At 41.7% G+C, this 17,879-nt stretch overlaps 2 protein-coding genes across 7 annotated transcripts in view; both read left to right on the top strand.

Annotated features, from left to right (window-relative positions):
• Positions 1–12,133, top strand: part of ANAPC5 (anaphase promoting complex subunit 5) — a 28,029-nt gene extending 15,896 nt beyond the window's left edge. For all 3 annotated transcript variants that reach the window (XM_014547035.1, XM_014547037.1, XM_014547036.1), the window contains 10 exons: positions 1,471–1,552; positions 2,408–2,497; positions 4,003–4,184; positions 5,021–5,156; positions 5,360–5,434; positions 7,602–7,723; positions 8,382–8,489; positions 8,568–8,715; positions 11,020–11,182; positions 11,836–12,133. In XM_014547035.1, coding sequence (XP_014402521.1) covers positions 1,471–1,552; positions 2,408–2,497; positions 4,003–4,184; positions 5,021–5,156; positions 5,360–5,434; positions 7,602–7,723; positions 8,382–8,489; positions 8,568–8,715; positions 11,020–11,182; positions 11,836–12,047 — 1,318 coding nt within the window. In that variant the 3' untranslated portion in view covers positions 12,048–12,133. The remainder of the gene's footprint in view (positions 1–1,470; positions 1,553–2,407; positions 2,498–4,002; positions 4,185–5,020; positions 5,157–5,359; positions 5,435–7,601; positions 7,724–8,381; positions 8,490–8,567; positions 8,716–11,019; positions 11,183–11,835) is intronic.
• Positions 12,134–17,475: 5,342 nt separating this feature from the next.
• CAMKK2 (calcium/calmodulin-dependent protein kinase kinase 2, beta) overlaps positions 17,476–17,879 on the top strand; it is a 43,666-nt gene continuing 43,262 nt past the window's right edge. For all 4 annotated transcript variants that reach the window (XM_005875424.2, XM_005875422.2, XM_005875423.2 and 1 more), the window contains exon 1: positions 17,476–17,563. The gene's annotated coding sequence lies outside the window, so the exon portion shown is untranslated. The remainder of the gene's footprint in view (positions 17,564–17,879) is intronic.

The following is a 17,879-nucleotide window of genomic DNA, read 5'->3' as shown; positions in this document are numbered from 1 at the left end:
ACTAGAGACCCTAGAGTGTATTAATAGAAGCAATGTCCAGAGTTCAAGAATTGAGAGTTCTGCACTTGCTGTATGGCCCAGACAACACCCAAAAAATTCTATTAACTTCTGGTTGTTGCATTTTAAAAGGGACGTAGACTGGAGCTTGTGTGTGGGCCAGTCTTTGAATACCTCATCAGAGCATTCAAAGCCATGTCATATAAATTATATGGAAATATTCTGTTACTGAAAATTTTTACCAGAGGTTTTTCTGCCTAGCAGCAGTGAAAAGCCATAAGGTCCTTTGAGGATTTTGCCTGACTTTGTGTTTCTGTGTTGGTAATCTACCTTTTCTTCCTATCTGGGAAAAATAATCTCTCTTTAGTCGTTGTAGTATACAGTTCTCCCAGAAGCCATTTCTCTAAACATACCATTATTTGTTTGGTCATCACATGTTCAATAAAGTTAAATCAACCGATATTTATTGGGGGCCTGTGTGTGATGACATGCTTCCTGCCCTCAAATAGCCTATGTTCTGCTCATCTCATTACTGAAGGGATGTAAATGACGTGTAAACTAGGTAAGAATGTATCTGGGTTTTGTATTTAAATAAGTAGTTACTTGGAACAGTTTAGTTCTCCCCAATTAAAATGAATTGTGTGAGGCTATTGCACTGGTGTTGAAAGAAAATTACTTATATAAATTCTTCTCTAAAGAAGTGATACCCATAAAATTGATTTTAAGATACTCAGTGACCCAGCATTGATAAGATTTCTATTCTGTCACTTGCCACTGAAAAGCCCAAAGTTTAAGACTTTACTTGTGCTCTCTATGGTTAATAAACTAGTTGAAAAAAATAGTTAACACTGATTAAATAAACAGTAGTATTTAACTATACACTGCAAGATGGGGTACAGATAGCACTTATGTGGGAATTTTCACAAGTGCGAGTTCAATGGGGCCAAGAATATTTGACTGAATTTCTGCAGAAGTTGAGAGGGTGGGAGAGACATCAGAGATGGAGGGGAACCACATGAGCAGAAAAAAGGAATCTCAGAAGTGGGTAATCCTCAAAATACTTTTTAAAACTAGTTTTGAAAAAGTATAGAAGCATCAAATGCTATAGTAAAAAAAAATTTTAATAATGCAGACGGGAATGCAATGAAAAGTAAAATATCGTATTCTCTCTGTGTCTCTTCCCTGGCCTTAAGAGTTAAAATAAAACTCTTAGCAGCTGAGATCAAGAAAAGCTATTCCTTGATGCCCCTTTTAGTAGAAATCCACCTTAGAAGGGGGAGGTTCTATATGTCCACTGTTAATGTTTCTTGCTGCTGGGGCAAGGGACTGCCTCTGAGGGAATAAGTCCATAGCTACAGCTTCCAAAGCAGAGACCTGCTCTTAAATGAATTACTGTACAGATGTCTTCCTGCTTCCGTTACTTGTGCATGTTTGTGATTGTTAATGAGATGGTAATGTTCAGTCTGTCATTAGTCAACAGGCGGAGCTCGCCCTGCAGGAGGCAATCAGGATCGCCCAGGAGTCCAACGATCACGTGTGTCTCCAGCATTGCCTGGTAAGGCTACCCTCCTGCCTTGGGAATTCTGCCCGTGGGTTGAGTTGGCCTTTGGAAGGCCCGATTTGAATCAGATTGTTTTGTAGTCAGAGCAAAGGTTCTTAGCAGTGACGGAAAACTAGTTAGGAAGTCGTGGTAATTCAGGAAAGGCAGCCCATATTTGTTTATTTCTTAATTCATGACATTTGTTTGGCTTTGGTGGTGATTCTTTTTTAAAAATATGTTCGTATTGACTTTTAGAGAGAGAGAGAGGAAGGGAGAGGAAAGAAGAGGAAGAGAGAGATAGAAACATCAATGATGAGAAGAATTATTGATCAGCTGTCTCCTGCATGCCTCCTACCAGGCGTGCAGCCCAGGCATGTGCCCTGACCTGGAATCGAACCAGGGACCTCTTGGTTCATGGTTCAGTGCTCAACCATGGAGCCAAACCAGCCAGGCTTGATCTTATCTACAAATTTTAGTACAATGTAAACTATTACATTAAATATTGGCATTAACCTTATAACTGGATGAGATGTTATCCTGTGAAAGCATAACCACCAAGCACAAGTAGAACACAGAATTTATTTAACCATCACTTTGAGACTCACTTTTTCAATTAAAGGCCATATGGGGGCTTCATGCTTTTTTTCTAGAACCTTGCCACTCATTGCTCTCAAAGGTGAAGAAAATCAATGGCTTGTCTGATAGTTTTCATGTGTTTGATGGGCTTCATTTTGGTTCATGCTTCATGAAAGAGTATGTTAGAGAATTTATTTTGTTCCTTTTAATTCTTATTTACAACCATGCTGATAGTTCAATAGAACATTACCCATGGTTATTGTTAGGATATATGTTAATGATTTCTCTTACCAGAGCTGGCTCTACGTGCTGGGGCAGAAGAGATCCGATAGCTATGTTCTGCTAGAACATTCTGTGAAGAAAGCAGTGCATTTTGGGTTACCGGTAAGGCTCATCTTTCTGTGAGATTATTTAAATAAATGGTGTGGTTTTATTCTTGGTAGTTTCATATGATCTTAATTATTAATTAAACACTAAATTCTGTTTTATAGGTTTCTCTCTGTTCCCTTTATCCTAATAACATCTGTGAAAATTCCATTGATCAATTTGATGAGATTGTTTTTAGTTTATTGATCCATATTAACTTCCCCATATTTACTTAGAAATTTTTCAGGAAAGGCTTACTTTTAAAACAGGAATTGGTTTAAATGTTACAGCCCTAGAGCCCAATCTAGCTGCTGCCTGCTCATATGTGGCCCTCGGGCTAGGAATGGGTTTTACATTTTTAAATAGTTGGGGGGAAAACTAACAAAGAAGAATATGCAACAGACACCAGATGTGGTCTGCAAAACCCAAGTTATTTACTGTCTGGCCCTTAAGAGAACAAGTTTGCTGATCCTTGTTTTAACAATGAACAGAGCTAGGAACCAGCAAACCTGATAGGCAGATTTTTCCTTTCTCATTTTGAGTGACAGGGAAGGACCTGAATTATCGTCCTCAATGATAGATATTGAGGGACATTGAAAGGGCATAGTCTCCACGCATGAAGTAGTAATGGCTCTTAGCATCTAGATTAATGTTGCTCCAAGAACTTTATTCCATCTCAAAAACCACCCACTGAAACCTGGACTGTAGGCAGTGTGACTGCTTAAGCATCTGTCTCATATAGTTTGCAACAAGTTCCAGGAAAATTGGAAGTAATCATGTGCAGTCACTTAAAGTATATGCTTTTCAAATCTGCAAATTGTACACTTGACTCATTTCTGGGGAAGGAAAGTTACATGTACAGATTGATGATAAGGAGAAAAATAAGTGGTAAGTGTCTCCTTAAAATAAATGAGACTTTTTAAATACAGTTTTTGTTGTGGATTTATGCTGTATCTTAGTTGAGTGTTCATCCTTGAAAATCATGCCAGAAATTATGCTCATAATAGGCACCCTGCTACATAATGTGTCCAGCACTGTTTGACATATTATCTCATTTTCATCAGTTGAGTGTTCATCCTTGAAAATCATGCCAGAAATTACGCTCATAATAGGCACCCTCTTTTAATCTCCTGCTACATAATGTGCCCAGCACTGTCTGACATATTATCTCATTTTAATTCTCACAGCAATTCTTTATGATAGCTGGGATGCCCATTTTACAGACAAGGAAGTTGAGGCTTGGCTCAAACGCTAAGTGACTGGCCCCAAGTCACATAGAAAGTAGTAGGGCGGTGTTCAAGTACAGGTCCATTTAATGTCAAAGCCCTGGCTCTTCTCGGTGTACCGTCAGCCTCTCTTCCAGCCTGTTTTTCAAGAACATATTTTATACGGGGCGGGGTCAGGCCGTAGGTACTTTCCTTGTAAATAGTGTTGTCACTGTGCATGTGCTGAAATGTGAAATATGCCAAATTTCTGAAGAGCAAAACAAACTCGTCATGTAAAATCTCTATTTGTCCCCTTAGTACCTTGCCTCCCTGGGCATACAATCCCTAGTTCAGCAGAGGGCTTTTGCTGGGAAGACAGCAAATAAACTGATGGATGCTCTAAAGGACTCTGACCTCCTGCACTGGAAACACAGCCTGTCAGAGCTCATCGACATCAGCATCGCCCAGAAAACGGCCATCTGGAGGCTCTATGGCCGCAGGTCAGTCTTCAGGCAGACGGTCAAGGCCATAGGGGTGTGGGTCCTTTTAGAGAGGAGTGGAGGCTGGCAGATCTCCCTTGTAGGATGCATAAACCAAAGTTCACACATCTGTCTGAGCTGCCCAAGACCACAGTGTAGTTAATAAGTGACAGAGCCACTTATGAGCCACGTTGTCCTCTGACTCCAAGCACAGTGCCCTTGTGCCCTGAGACGGGCAGCGCCTCTTTCTGTTCGCAGGAGGCACGGGCCATGGTCACTCAAGTTGTGTTCTCTGGAATATCTCCAGCCTTGTGTTTAATTTCCATTTTGCGTCTCTAGCTTGGAAGTAAACTTCTGAACCAGATTTTTCATCCTGGAGTCCTGTCACTACCTCACCTCTCACCTAAACAATCTGTTATTTTTAGGAATTCAGTAATGAAAGGAAGTGCCTATGTGGCCAGTCTGGTTTTTGTATGTGAGATAATTTCTTGGCAGGATGCGGTCTGAAACAACTGCAGACACTGGCCACTGAATATATTGCCAGAGCAGCTGGTACCAGGAGGGCATCGGGTCTGAATTTACCCATGAAAACGAATGAATACACCGTGACCACAGGCAATGGGGAGGAGGGTGTCTGGCGCTCAGAGCTCCCTGTTGTGCCACAACCACTACGTTTCCTCTGGGGCTGCACATCGGGGTGCTTTCCCGCTTTCCTGGGAGGCAGCTGTTCCCACAAAGCCAGAACTTGCAGTGGGGCTTAACTTCCTTCCATTTGCACTCAAGAGAAGTGTGGGGTGTGGCGAAGGGCAGCCTGGTTCCCTTGATAGATGGGAGTCCCTGTTTGTCCCCTCACCCAGCACCATGGCGCTGCAACAAGCCCAGATGTTGCTGAGCATGAACAGCCTGGAGTCGGTGAATGCGGGCGTGCAGCAGAACAACACGGAATCGTTTGCGGTCGCGCTCTGCCACCTCGCAGAGCTGCATGCGGAGCAGGTAGGAGGTGGCCAGGTCGGTGGGCTTCTGGAGCAAGGGAGGCTCTGCCAGTTCTTTCCTCTGTGCTTGAGAAGGGCACTGGGCACGTCAGGGACAGGTCTGGTTGGCCGCACCAAGAAGGGTGAATCCTGTCTGCTCCCTGCTCGTGGTGCAGCAGGTGTGGCTGCACGGGTGTGCTCATCACATCCCGTCTTTCTGTTTAGGGCTGTTTCGCTGCAGCTTCCGAGGTATTAAAGCACCTGAAGGAAAGATTCCCACCGAATAGTCAGCATGCCCAGGTAACCTGCCCTCTGTGTGACCTCGGGTTTATTTGTGAAAAGACCGTTTTTACTGTATTGGTGTCAAAGTGTGCTCATGGAGTCTCCCCTCAGTTTCTCATGTCAGTTCCTTCTGTAACATACATGCATTGAGGTCAACATGGGTACTTACTTAGGAGACTCTGTAAGCTCTCTTCAAGAAGCCTGAGAAATAAACTCTGAGAAAAGATTTAAAGCAGGGGACTTCCCCTGCTCTTGTCTTCATGGTTTTAAATTAGTATTCTTAATATCTCCAACTGTACAGGAATAAGAAAAGAAATTATCAACGTCCTTCAACAGATCAGGAATTAGGTCTCAGTTTTGTTATTTTGTCTCATACTTAGCAACTCTAATCTTTTCCTCCCAGAACTGAATAACCTTGTGGGAAGATGTTGTGCTCAGAGGGCAGTCCTAGGCCTTCTGTTTCTCACTGAACTGACTTTCCTCTCTGAAGGGGCTGAAAACACGGTTACAAGGGCCTTCTTTCTCTTCCTTCCCTTACCATGTTTAGTCTTCAGGATTAAGGCCTGGGAATCTCCCACTGCTGGTCCCTGGGGTGGTCATTCACGTAGGTGGTTAGATAAGATGTGAGCTGTGCTGACATGTGAACTCAGAGCACCCACAGGGGAAATAAGACAGAAGATAGCACCCAAGGATGAAGTGTGGTTCCGTGGTAGTGCTAATGGGTGAAATAATTTCCATTGCAGTTCTAGCTGTAACCAAGAAGGTGTACAGTAAAATAAAGATACAATTTAATTACAGTTTACAGAAAAAAAACTGTATGGCAGATAGATGTATTACAAAATGCTCAACCTGACCAGTGGTCAGGGAACTACAAATTAAAACAATAATGAGATATTTCATACCCATCAGATTGGCCAAAAGTAAAATATCTGACAGTAGCAATTGTTGGTGAGAATGTGGAGCAGAGAGTAATGTCATAGGCTCCTGGTGGGGACTATAAACTGGTACAGTCCATTTGAAGAACAAATGGCTTCTATGTTAAAGTGAAGCGCATATGTACTACAACCCAGCATTGCCTCTGCTTGCTGTATACCTGAGATAAACTTGTACAAGGAGAGGTATGTGAAAGTGTTCATTGCAGCATTTTTCAGAAGAGTGAAAAATCGATACCATCAACCCGAGAATAGATAAGCTGTCTCATATTCATATAATTGAAAACTATTAGTGAAAAGGAATGAACTATAATTTCTTGTATTAATATGTGTAAACCCCCAAAATAATGTTGAGCTTAAAAGCAAGTTGTCAAAGGATGCATACAGTATGGTACTATTTATTTATACAAAGTTAAAAACGTGCAAGATCATACTACATGCTGTTTAAGGATAAGTATGTGTGTTGTAAAAGTATAAGAACATACATGAGGATGATAGATACCAAGTCAAGTGCTTACTTTGGAAAAATGGAGAAGGGGGTAGAAATTGTAAAGTACTTCAGTAGTCTTGATAGTATCTGAAGGAAAGAAAGCAACATGTTGTGATTTGACAAAGTTGATGATTTGCACACATGTGTTTGTTTTTTTTGTTTTTGTTTTTTTAAAAAATATATTTCTTTATTGATTTCAGAGAGGAAGGGAGAAGGAGAGAGAGAGAAACATCAATGATGAGAGAGAATCATTGATTGGCTGCCTCCTGCACACCCCACACTGGGGATGGAGCCTGCAACCCAGGCATGTGCCCTTGGCCGGAATCGAACCTGGGACCCTTCAGTCCGCAGGCCGATGCTCTATCCACTGAGCCAAGCCGGCCAGGGCTGTGTTTGTTTTTTTATCAATGCCTGTTCACATACTTGAAATATTTTTTTAAAATATTTGTTATTGATTTTTAGAGAGAGAGGAAGGGAGAGAGAGAAAAAAAAATCAATGTGAGATCAAAACATCGATCAGCTGCCTCCTGCACGCCCCCTGCCAGAGATTGAGCCTACAACCCGGCATGTGCATGGGACGAAGACCGACCAACTGAGCTACACTGGTCAGGGCCACACTTGAAATATTGTTTAAATAGCAAAAATTAAAAATTTGTTTGGATTGTAAGGATATTTGCTAAGCAAGCCCAAATACTTTTCCATCTCTGTTGAATAATGAGGTGAACACTTACCATTTGTCCCTAATTATATTTTTTCTTATTAGTTATGGATGCTATGTGATCAGAAAATACAGTTTGACAGAGCAATGCATGACGGCAAATATCACTTGGCTGATTCACTTGTTACAGGAATCACAGCTCTTCATAGCACTGAGGGTGTATATAGGTAAGAAACGTGGAGAACTCCAACCCAGAATGAATTCATTCTCAAATGGCTTTATTCTTGTATGTTTTATGTGTGAATTAATTTATCAACTTTAGCTTAGGAAAAACCTATTTTCTTTTTTAAAAAATTCTCACCAAAGATATATTTAGAGAGAGGAAGGGCCGTGGTAGTGGACAATAAGAGAGAGAGAGACATCAATGTGAGAGAAACATTGGTTGTCTCCCATACATGCCCCGACCTGGGATCAAATTTGCAACCTATTAGTATACAGGATGTTGCTCCAAACTACTGAGCCACTCAGCCAGGGCAGAGAAAAACCTTTTTTCTATTTATTACAGGAAATGAGAAAATACAGATAAGCAGAATGGAGAAAATAAGTACCACCCAAAGATAATCACCAACATTGTGATATCTATAGTTCCAGACTTTGTTCGTGTGTGTGTGTGTGTGTGTGTTTGTGTGTGTATACACACAGGTATGTGCTTATAAACACACTCTTCTTCTTTTAACGAAAATTATATTAGGCACAGTTCTTCCCTTTGGGGATTCAATTACATTGTAATTGAGGAAATAGGGATTCTAACCCTGAAAGTGACTAATAACCCTTGCAAAACGTCAACATAACCACTTACTAGTATGTTTATTTTGTTTGTGTCAGAAAAGCAGTTGTACTACAGGCTCAGAATCAAATGACGGAGGCACACAAGCTTTTACAGAAATTATTGATTCATTGTCAGAAAATCAGGAACACAGAAATGGTGATCAGGTAAGAGGGGTTTTCTTGTGCGTGTCGCAGATGGTGCCTTGTGGAAATTCTCATCCATGTCCTCCTGTTTTCGGGCAGTGTCCTGCTGTCTGTGGCGGAGCTGTATTGGCGATCTTCCTCCCCTACCATTGCACTGCCCGTGCTCCTGCAGGCGCTGGCCCTCTCCAAGGAGTACCGGCTACAGTACTTGGCCTCTGAAACAGTGTTGAACTTGGCTTTTGCCCAGGTAAGCTGATCTCTGTTTTGTTTTGTGTTGTTTTTTGTTTGTTTATTTTAGCATATATTTGTACTCAAGAACTGGCAAATCTGGTACTACTTTTTGGTTTTGAAAGGATTATAATGAGCTTTCACTTCTCACTATTGAAGTCTGGGAATGCAGTCTCCATGGCAGGCCCTCCACTGTGAACTTGGAAATCTGGAGCTGTGAACTTGGTGGCAGGCTGACACCTCCCAGTGGCACTGGCTGCGTATTCAGTAAAGGGGACTCGCCTTTTCATTGAGGACATTTGCATCATATTAATGGTTAGCTGGCCCAGAGCTATGCTTGATTTAACAAGGGGATGAATAGAATAAAGAAGTGAGGGAGTCATATGTTCATTGAAAGGTTTTAGAAATGAAATTTTTTTTAATGTTTGTTTTCTGTCTCCCTTTGTAGAATGGAAAGGCTATGAGAGAAGGGACACTTGTTTTTTCCCTACTGTATCCCATGGTACCTAGTAGGACCTACACATAGAGTAGGCTTTTAATATTTATAGAATGAATAATTTTTTCTTAAGTTCATGCTCAGCTAGTGTGGCTCAATAGTTGAGCGTCGACCTATGAACCAGGAGGTCACGGTTGGATTCCCAGTCAGGGAACATACCCAGGTTGTGGGCTCGATCTCTAGTAGGGTCATGCAGGAAGCAGCCCATCAATGCTTCTCTCTCATCATTGATGTTTCTCTCTCTCTCTCTCTCTCTCTCTCTCCCTCTTCCTTCCTCTCTGAAATCAATAAAGATAATAGAAAAAATAAAATAAAATTCACAAGACATAAAAGTCATAATTTTAACCATTTTAAAATATACAAGTGGATTTTAGAATATCTATATTATATCTATAGATATATACTAATATCTATCTATATATAATATTTTAGAATATCTACAGTGTTTTGCAACAATCACACTATCTACTTCTAGATTATTTTCATTACACCAAAAAGAAACCCTTTTCCCATTAGTCACTCTCATCCCCTCCCTCCAGGCCCTGGCAACCACTAATTTACTTTCTGTCTCTATAGATTTGCTTATTCTGTGTATTTCATGTAATGGAATCATACAATATAAGGCCTTTTGTGTCTGGCTTCTTGATTTAGTGTAATCTTTTCAGGGTTCATTCATGTTGTAGCATGTACTACATCCCTTTTACAGCTGAATCATATTCCATTGGATGTATACATGTTTCATTTATCTTTTCATCAGTTGATGGACCATTGGGTTGTTTCACCATTTGGCTATTAAGAATAGCTGATCTCGCCTTGGCCGGTCTGGCTCAGTGGATAGAGCGTCGGCCTGTGGACTGAAGGGTCCTGGGTTCGATTCCGGTCAAGGGCGTGTACCTTGGATATCCCCAGTCGGGGGTGTGCAGGAGGCAGCTGATCCGATGTTTCTCTCTCATCAATGTTTCTGGCTCTCTATCCCTCTCCCTTCCTCTCTGTAAAAAAATAAATAAAATATATATTTAAAAAAAAAGAATAGCTGATCTCAACATTCACATACAAGTTTTTGTGTGGATATTGTTTTATTTCTTTTGGGTATACTTGAGAGTAGAATTGCTAACATATAATAATTCGGTTTAACTTTATTTATTTATTATTATATTGAGCTACTGTTGGATTCCTGGGATAAATCCCAGATGGTTGTGGTGTACAATTCTTTTAATATGCTGCTGGATTTGGTTTGCTAATATTTGTTGATGATTCTTTCTCCTGTAATCATAAGATTACATTCTTTTTCATCTATTCTGCCAGTCTTTCTTTTAATTGAAAAGTTTCATTCATTTAACATAATTATGCATAAGAATGGACTTATTCTATTTTGCTATTTTTTTGCTATGTGCTTACATCTTTTTTGTTCCTCAGATCTGCCATTACTGCTTTCTTTTGTGTTAAATAGATGTTTTCTAGCATATCATTTTAATTCCCTGTTGTTTCTTTTACTATATACTTTTGAGATATTTTCTTAGAGCCTCCTCTTCCTCCAGTGATCCTTACACAGCTAATTCAACCCTTTGGGAATTGCCAATCTAAAGGATTTTGGTGTTGAATCTTTTTGTAAAAAAGACAAAACTTTCCCATAGTGTGAATAACTACTCCCTACTGTATCGACCGTCGTCTGAAATCAGATTGTCACACCTTATGTTTTCTAAGAGGATGGTGCACACTAAATGTAGTACATGTCAGGGCCTCAGGAGAGAAGGACCAGAAAGGAAGCCCTCCCCAGAGTGGGTAGTGCCTGTGGGTGTGTACAGCGCCACGATGTTTCTTTTTCAGCTCATCCTTGGAATCCCAGAACAGGCCTTAAGTCTTCTCCACATGGCCATTGAGCCCATCTTGGCTGACGGAGCTGTCCTGGACAAAGGCCGGGCCATGTTCTTGGTGGCCAAGTGCCAGGTGGCTTCAGCAGCTTCCTATGATCCACCGAACAAAGCAGAAGGTAGGAAGCCGTACAAAGGTTGTTAGGCAATGCTATTGCAGAAAACTTCTAAAATGTAGGACCTGGAAAAAGAAAAGACATTAAATTTGGGACAGTATTTAAGTTCTGAGTGTTCACAACTTTATGTTAAAATTTCAGGCAGCATGTAAAGCGCTTTCACATGCATGTTTGTCATGAAGGCTGAAGGCAAATGAGTGGTTATTTACCCTGTAGAATCGGGCACCGGGCAGGAAGTCAAGACTAAAGGCCCTTTATAAAACCTGACTCTAGTGGGGTTTTTTCCCTCCTCAAAGAGTTGAATATAGAAGTATCTGTACAGCATAGGGAACATTGCGATATTGCAATAACTATGTATGATGCCAAGTGGGTACTGGAAATATCAGGGGGAACACTGTGTAAAGTAGATGATTGCCTAATCACTATGCTGTACACCTGGAGCCAATACAAAATAATACTGAAAGTAAACTGTAATTGAAAAATTAAAAAATAAATTTAAATATTTGTTTAAGAGCTAGTAAACACAAAATTTAAGTTAACATTTTTTAAAAAGTGTCTGGTACATGTTAAATCAATAAAAGTAGATATTAAATTTTGGAAACTGTATGTGAAGTGTTGAGTTGAACAGGTGTGGTATGTCCCCCCTTTTCCATCAGCTCTGGAGGCCGCCATTGAGAACCTCAACGAAGCTAAGAACTATTTTGCAAAGGTCGACTGCAAAGAGCGAATCAGAGATGTCGTTTACTTCCAGGCCCGACTCTACCACACTCTGGGGAAGACCCAGGAGAGGAACCGCTGTGCGATGCTCTTCCGGCAGCTGCATCAGGAACTGCCCTCTCACGGGGTGCCCTTGATAAACCATCTCTAGTGAGAGCGTCCCTGTGGGGCCATGATGCAGAGAACAAGATTCTGGACTTGTTTACACGCCCTCCACATAAATGATGTTGTGTGTGTGAGTGTGTGTGTGTGTGTGTGTCTTAATATATATTTTTTTATTTCAGAGGGGGAGAAAGAGAGAGAGAGAGAGAAACATCAATGATGAGAGAATCATTGATCGGCTGCCTCCTGCACTCCCCACACTGGGGATCGAGCCCACAACCTGGGCATGTGCCCTGACCGGGAATTGAACCGTGACCATAAGTTGATGCTCAACCACTGAGCCATGCTGGCTGGGCTACATGATGTTTTTTATATCTGTTTTGTCAATAGACTGCATTCAGGTTCATTTGTCTTATTTTGCTGCTAGAATATACATATTTGTTTTGTTCTCCCTTTACCTTCTGGTAGCAAAGACATCAACTTTTGTTAATAAACACCTGTTAGTATAAGTGTTAAAGATTATGTTCTTTCTGGGCAAAATTGCCAATATCTTACTAGAAATTGTGCTATCTCTCCACCATTATGTAAATTTGTTTACACATATGGGTATTGGTAGATCTCGTAAGCACAGGTGTTTCTGTTGCTTGAATTTCCTTCTGAAGCATCCCTGCTTTGTAGGATCGAATGGTGCTTTTGTGGGTCCCTGTGTGCTCCTGAGTACATGTTGGTCCCTGACTGGAGTTAAGAAGGAAAAGATGTGTTTACAGTTTTTGGACCAATGACAAGCATATTTCATTCACTCTCTTGGTGTTGGCTTTCTTATATCTTCTGCCTGGTTATAGTTTTTTCTATAACTATATGTGAGGGATGGTGTAACTTAAGTCTAGGAATTCATCATGAATAAGGTGATTATAAATTAAGAAAGCGTCTGAAGCTCAAAGTTGTGTAGATGCCATCACTCAAACACACAGTGCATCTAATTTACTCAACCCTGCAATTAAGCAGATGCCGGTCATTGCTCTTTCTGTTCATGAACTTGCTATCCTTGAGTGTTCACAGAAAAACCTGTTTCAAGTCCAAAACAGCAACAAGATACCAACCGAATTTTGCAGCTTCTATCATTGGCTCTTTCTCTGTTCAATTTAAAACTGCTGATGGGAAATAATTTATCTCCAAAGCTCTCTGAAGCAGAGTAAAATGACTCCCACTCACTAGAGTGTTTTGCTGGCCAAAGACGGCTGCTCTGGAAACAAGAGATTCAATGTGGAGATAGAGACATTAATTGGTATGTTGATGTTTAAAAATCTTCCCTTAAATTTATTTGAAAGGTTACATTTGTAGAGGGTAAAAATGATATATTCTTAAAGGCTGTATAGTAAAATAATTCCTCCTCCCCAGGGGTTACCATAGCTATTATCAGTTTCTTTTTATTCTTCCAAATATATTCTATGTGTTTAAACATTGATTAGATCCTCCCAATCTAAGAAGTGATCTTAATCCCTCTGTCTCCGTGTAAGAAGGTCCAAGAGGTGGGGCAAGGTTGCTCAGCTGACCCTTCAGGTATTCAGCCAACCTGACCAGGACTGGCTACATCACTTGTGGGGCCCAGTGCAAAGTAAAATTACAAGACCTATATATTAAGCAGAGCCTTAATACAGAATGCAAAGGGCCCTTAATGCAAAGAGCCCTGAGCAAATGCAGTTTGCATGCCCGACTCTGCTCTCAGATTGCTCGTTCATCCTGGCAGGATGGAATCCAAAGCTAATATCAAGAGGCCATGGCTCCCCATCATCTGTGACTTAGATTTGTTGTCAGGGCCCATCTCCTCCAGGGGAGGATAGTGGGTTAAAAGGAAAGTTGGAAACATCAGTGATCCCCAAACTCAGAACATATCTGGGTTATAAGAGTCAGACTGGTATAATTAGGGGTATAAAAATTGATGATTTGGTTAAATGGGGGAAAGGATTTGGTGAGGAGGAAATTTCAGCTAAATAGCCAGTGGGCATTTGGGTTTATAAGAGATCTTAGGATTTATTCTCAAGGGGGAGGAGAAGAAAGGTGTGACCAGACCCAGTGGCTGGGCATGGTGGGAATTCTACCCAGCAGATTTGGTGTTGAGTGTGTCCAGCCTGGGGCGTTGGGAACAAATAGCTTGACACTTACAGAGGCCCTATTGTAAGTTACTTATGTGTATCAACACATGTAACCTTCACTGCAATCCTAAAAGGTAAAGAATAGCATTAACCCTATTTAACAGGTACAGACTGAGATGTAAGGAGGTGAAGTCAGTGGCTCCCGCAAGGTTACACAGCTAGTAGGTTCCAGAGCTGAGAATCCAACCTAGTGGGTGCATTACCCAAGAGCTGCCTGTTCCCAGAGTTTGGAGAAGTTTGTTGAACACATAATTGATAATATCAGTTGTCGTTTATCTAGTACTCAATATAGACCAGACCTCCTTTGTGTCCACCTTCATATCCTGAACATTTCTACTGGTTCAAAGTGTCTTAAAATCGGTCCTGATGTTTTTGGTGGTTACACTGATTTTGTTCCTTCTCATAGTACCCCTAAGACAATCTTCCTCATAGTACCTCTAAGACAGTCTTTCTCATAGTACCCCTAAGACAATCTTCCTCATAGTACCCCTAAGACAATCTTCCTCATAGTACACCTAAGACAAATGAAGAACTTCGTCAGTGCCTCCGCTGACTTCCCCCTTTTTTTAAAAAATATATTTTGTTGATTTTTTACAGAGAGGAAGGGAGAGGGATAGAGAGAAACATCGATGAGAGAGAAACATTGATCAGCTGCCTCCTGCACACCCCCTACTGGGGATGTGCCTGCAACCAAGGTACATGCCTTTGACCGGAATCGAACCTGGGACCCTGGAGTCCACAGGCTGACACTCTATCCACTGAGCCAAACCGGGTAGGGCTGACTTCCCCGTTTATACTGTTGTTTGTGTCTGAAACTAACAAACATACCAACCTCACTGCCTGCTGGATTCAAACTTCTCAGGGTCTTTTTTTTTTTGCCAGCATTTTTCCATTGTCCTGTTGACTGGGAAAGAATTCAGTGAATAATGGTGTGATTAATCCTGATGTCTCTACCTGGATGTTTAAGGTTTGGGAGGTGGAACCTTCAGTGAACAACACGAGTAGAACACCCAACAGTTCAGGAAGGAGCGGACAGAGCCTTGGCAGGAGCTCTGTCCTAATGGGTGAGATACTTTTAAAGTCTTACTTTTCAGCCCCTCTGTACTGTCCAAGTTTTCTTAAAAAGAAGATTCGGATGCTTTGATTACTAATTTTCTTGGCACTCTCTTGTCAAGACAACAAGCTCTGTGTGCCTAGCATAGTTTTTTTTCTGGTGTTCCTGGAGGGGAAGCCTCAAAAAACAAAGCCAATTCTTATTTTCCTGTTGCTGAGAAGAAAATGATTTTTGAGTGGGATGATTCTTATCACAAGAGGGGCTGAATGTCAGTGAAAGACCCTTGTGATGTTCTCTGCCAGTTGTTTTAATTCACTTTAATTAGAAAGGCAACACGGTTGATGGGGCTTTTGCTCTCTGCCAAATGCCTTTGAGTGTTTATATGCCAGGCACTGAGCTATGATCTTTTCCCACACAATTGTATTTACACCCCAAGCCCAGCCTGTGCCCTTGGTTTATTATCCCATTTAGCTGATGAAACCAGAGTCGCATGTCCAAGGCCACAGAGCTGATAACTATCAAAGCTGGGATCTGAACTAGGTCTGCATGACCACACGGTTTTCAACCACAAAGCTGAATGTAAACAAGTGAATCAGCTGTAGTACCTATTTATATTCCAGGAATTTATAGCTCTATTGGCAAGTCAGAATGCACTAGTGAAAAGTAAACAATAGCCCAGCCAGCGTGGCTCAGTAGTTGAGCGTCAACCTATGAACCAGGAGGTCACTGTTTAATTCCTGGTCAGGGCACATGCCTGGGTTGCAGGCTCGATCCCCAGTGAGGGGCGTGCAGGAGGCAGCTGATCAATGATTCCCTCTCATCATTGATGTTTCTATCTCTCCCAGTTCCTTCCTCTCTGATATTAATAAAAATATATATTTTTAAAAAAAGTTAAAAATAATGACTGGGTAGCTGAGCAAATAAATGGTACAGTCCTTGCTACAGGAGACCAGAGAGCAGAGAGGACAAGGAGGGCCTGGATCACAGCATTTAAGGAAATTCTTCCAGAAGTTGATTTTGAGCTAGAGTTTAGATTTGAATGGACTCTTTTTTTTACCTTTCTCACATAATTGGCTTCTAACTTTACACAGCTGCACGTATAACTAAGTTTCAGCCTGTTTGCTAGTTTAACAAAACACAGGCAATTCAGTAACACGATGTAAACATACAGAATTGTATATTTTAACATGTAACAGGAAAAGGCAGTATCTATAACAGTATCTATTTTGGTTTCTTTAGTACAGCAGGGGTTGCCAAACTATTGCCCACAGGCCAAATCTGGCATGCGACCAGTTTTCATGGGGCCTATCAGCTCAGAATGTTTTATACATTTTAAGTGTTTGGAGAAAAATCAAAACAATATTGTGTGATCTGAAAATTATGTGAAATTCAACTTTGTGTTGTAAATAAAGTTTCATTGGAACGCAGCCACACACATTCATTTTCTTTTGTCTAGGGCTGCTAGAGTGGCTGAGTTCTTGCCAATAGACACGGTCTGCAAAGCCTACAATATTTGCTGGCCTTTTACAGAAAACGTTTGCTGACCCCTGTCACAAAGTTAGACATATTCAGAATATTCCCTGTCAGCCCCAATACATATTTTGGGGGGAAGAAAATAGAAAAATACAGAATTATGCATTCACCATTCAGAGTTGACAACATTTTGCTATTTGCTTCAAATCCATTTATAAGTAAAAGGCATAGAACTTTACAACATTCATCAAATGACTATAACACGTTTCATTGATCTATTCCCCTGATGACCAGTTAGGACGGTTGTTCCCAGGTCTTTTTAAAATATATATATTTTTTATTGATTTCAGAGAGGAAAGGAGAGGGAGAGATAGAAACATCAATGATGAAACGTCAATCACTGATAGGCTGCCTCCTGCACGCCCCCCACTGGGGATCCAGCATATGCCCTGAAGGGGAACCCAGCCTTGACCTCCTGGTTCATAGGTCAACCACTGAGCCACTGGCTGGCTGGGTCCCAGGTCTTTTCTATTCCCAACAAATGCTTGCATGCCCAATAACATCAGGAGGGGTGCTCATCTCATTGGAACGCTCTTGTTTGTAAGCGCCGGAGGGGGGGGGGGGTTTGGAAATACCAGACAAGCTAAACGCCTGCAAATCCACTCAGATGACAAGAGGACTTTGAACCTTTCATTAATTTGGCTCGACTCCCTTTTAAACTCTTGATTCCCCTTTTGGCTGCTTGGCAGGGTCCGTGAGACACGCCCTGGGTAACTCTCGGTTCAGGACTGGGTTTCCCCAACCACCCAAGGCAGGTCTTTCCCTCCCCTCCCGCGGCAGCGCTGATCCCAGCTGGGGCCCTAAACACACACAAGGCTCAGGAAGGTAGGACGCTGAAAGGGGTGGCCGTTTGGGAAGAACGTCTCCCATATAAAGCATCTGAGTAGTCTTCGGGAAAAGCCAGACTTCATTGGTTTCATGTAGTTGGTACATCCAGGTGGAGTGGGGGGTGGGGAAGGTACACGATCCCCCAGCATTTAGGGCGGGCCCTGAGCAGTGATGGGGGGTGGGGAGAGGTGGGTGTGGAAGGGGGTTCCCCCGAAGGGGTGTCCCGCAGCCTCGGGAAACTTTCCGGGGCTCAGCCGCCACCCTGCAGTTCCCGCGTGTGGCTAAACAAAACTAACCCAGCCTCCCGAAGGGT

Source organism: Myotis brandtii, unplaced genomic scaffold (genome assembly GCF_000412655.1).
Source record: "Myotis brandtii unplaced genomic scaffold, ASM41265v1 scaffold463, whole genome shotgun sequence".
NCBI lineage: Eukaryota > Metazoa > Chordata > Mammalia > Chiroptera > Vespertilionidae > Myotis > Myotis brandtii.
Note: the sequence above shows the minus strand (reverse complement) of the source record. Positions and strands in the feature narration are given on the sequence as shown.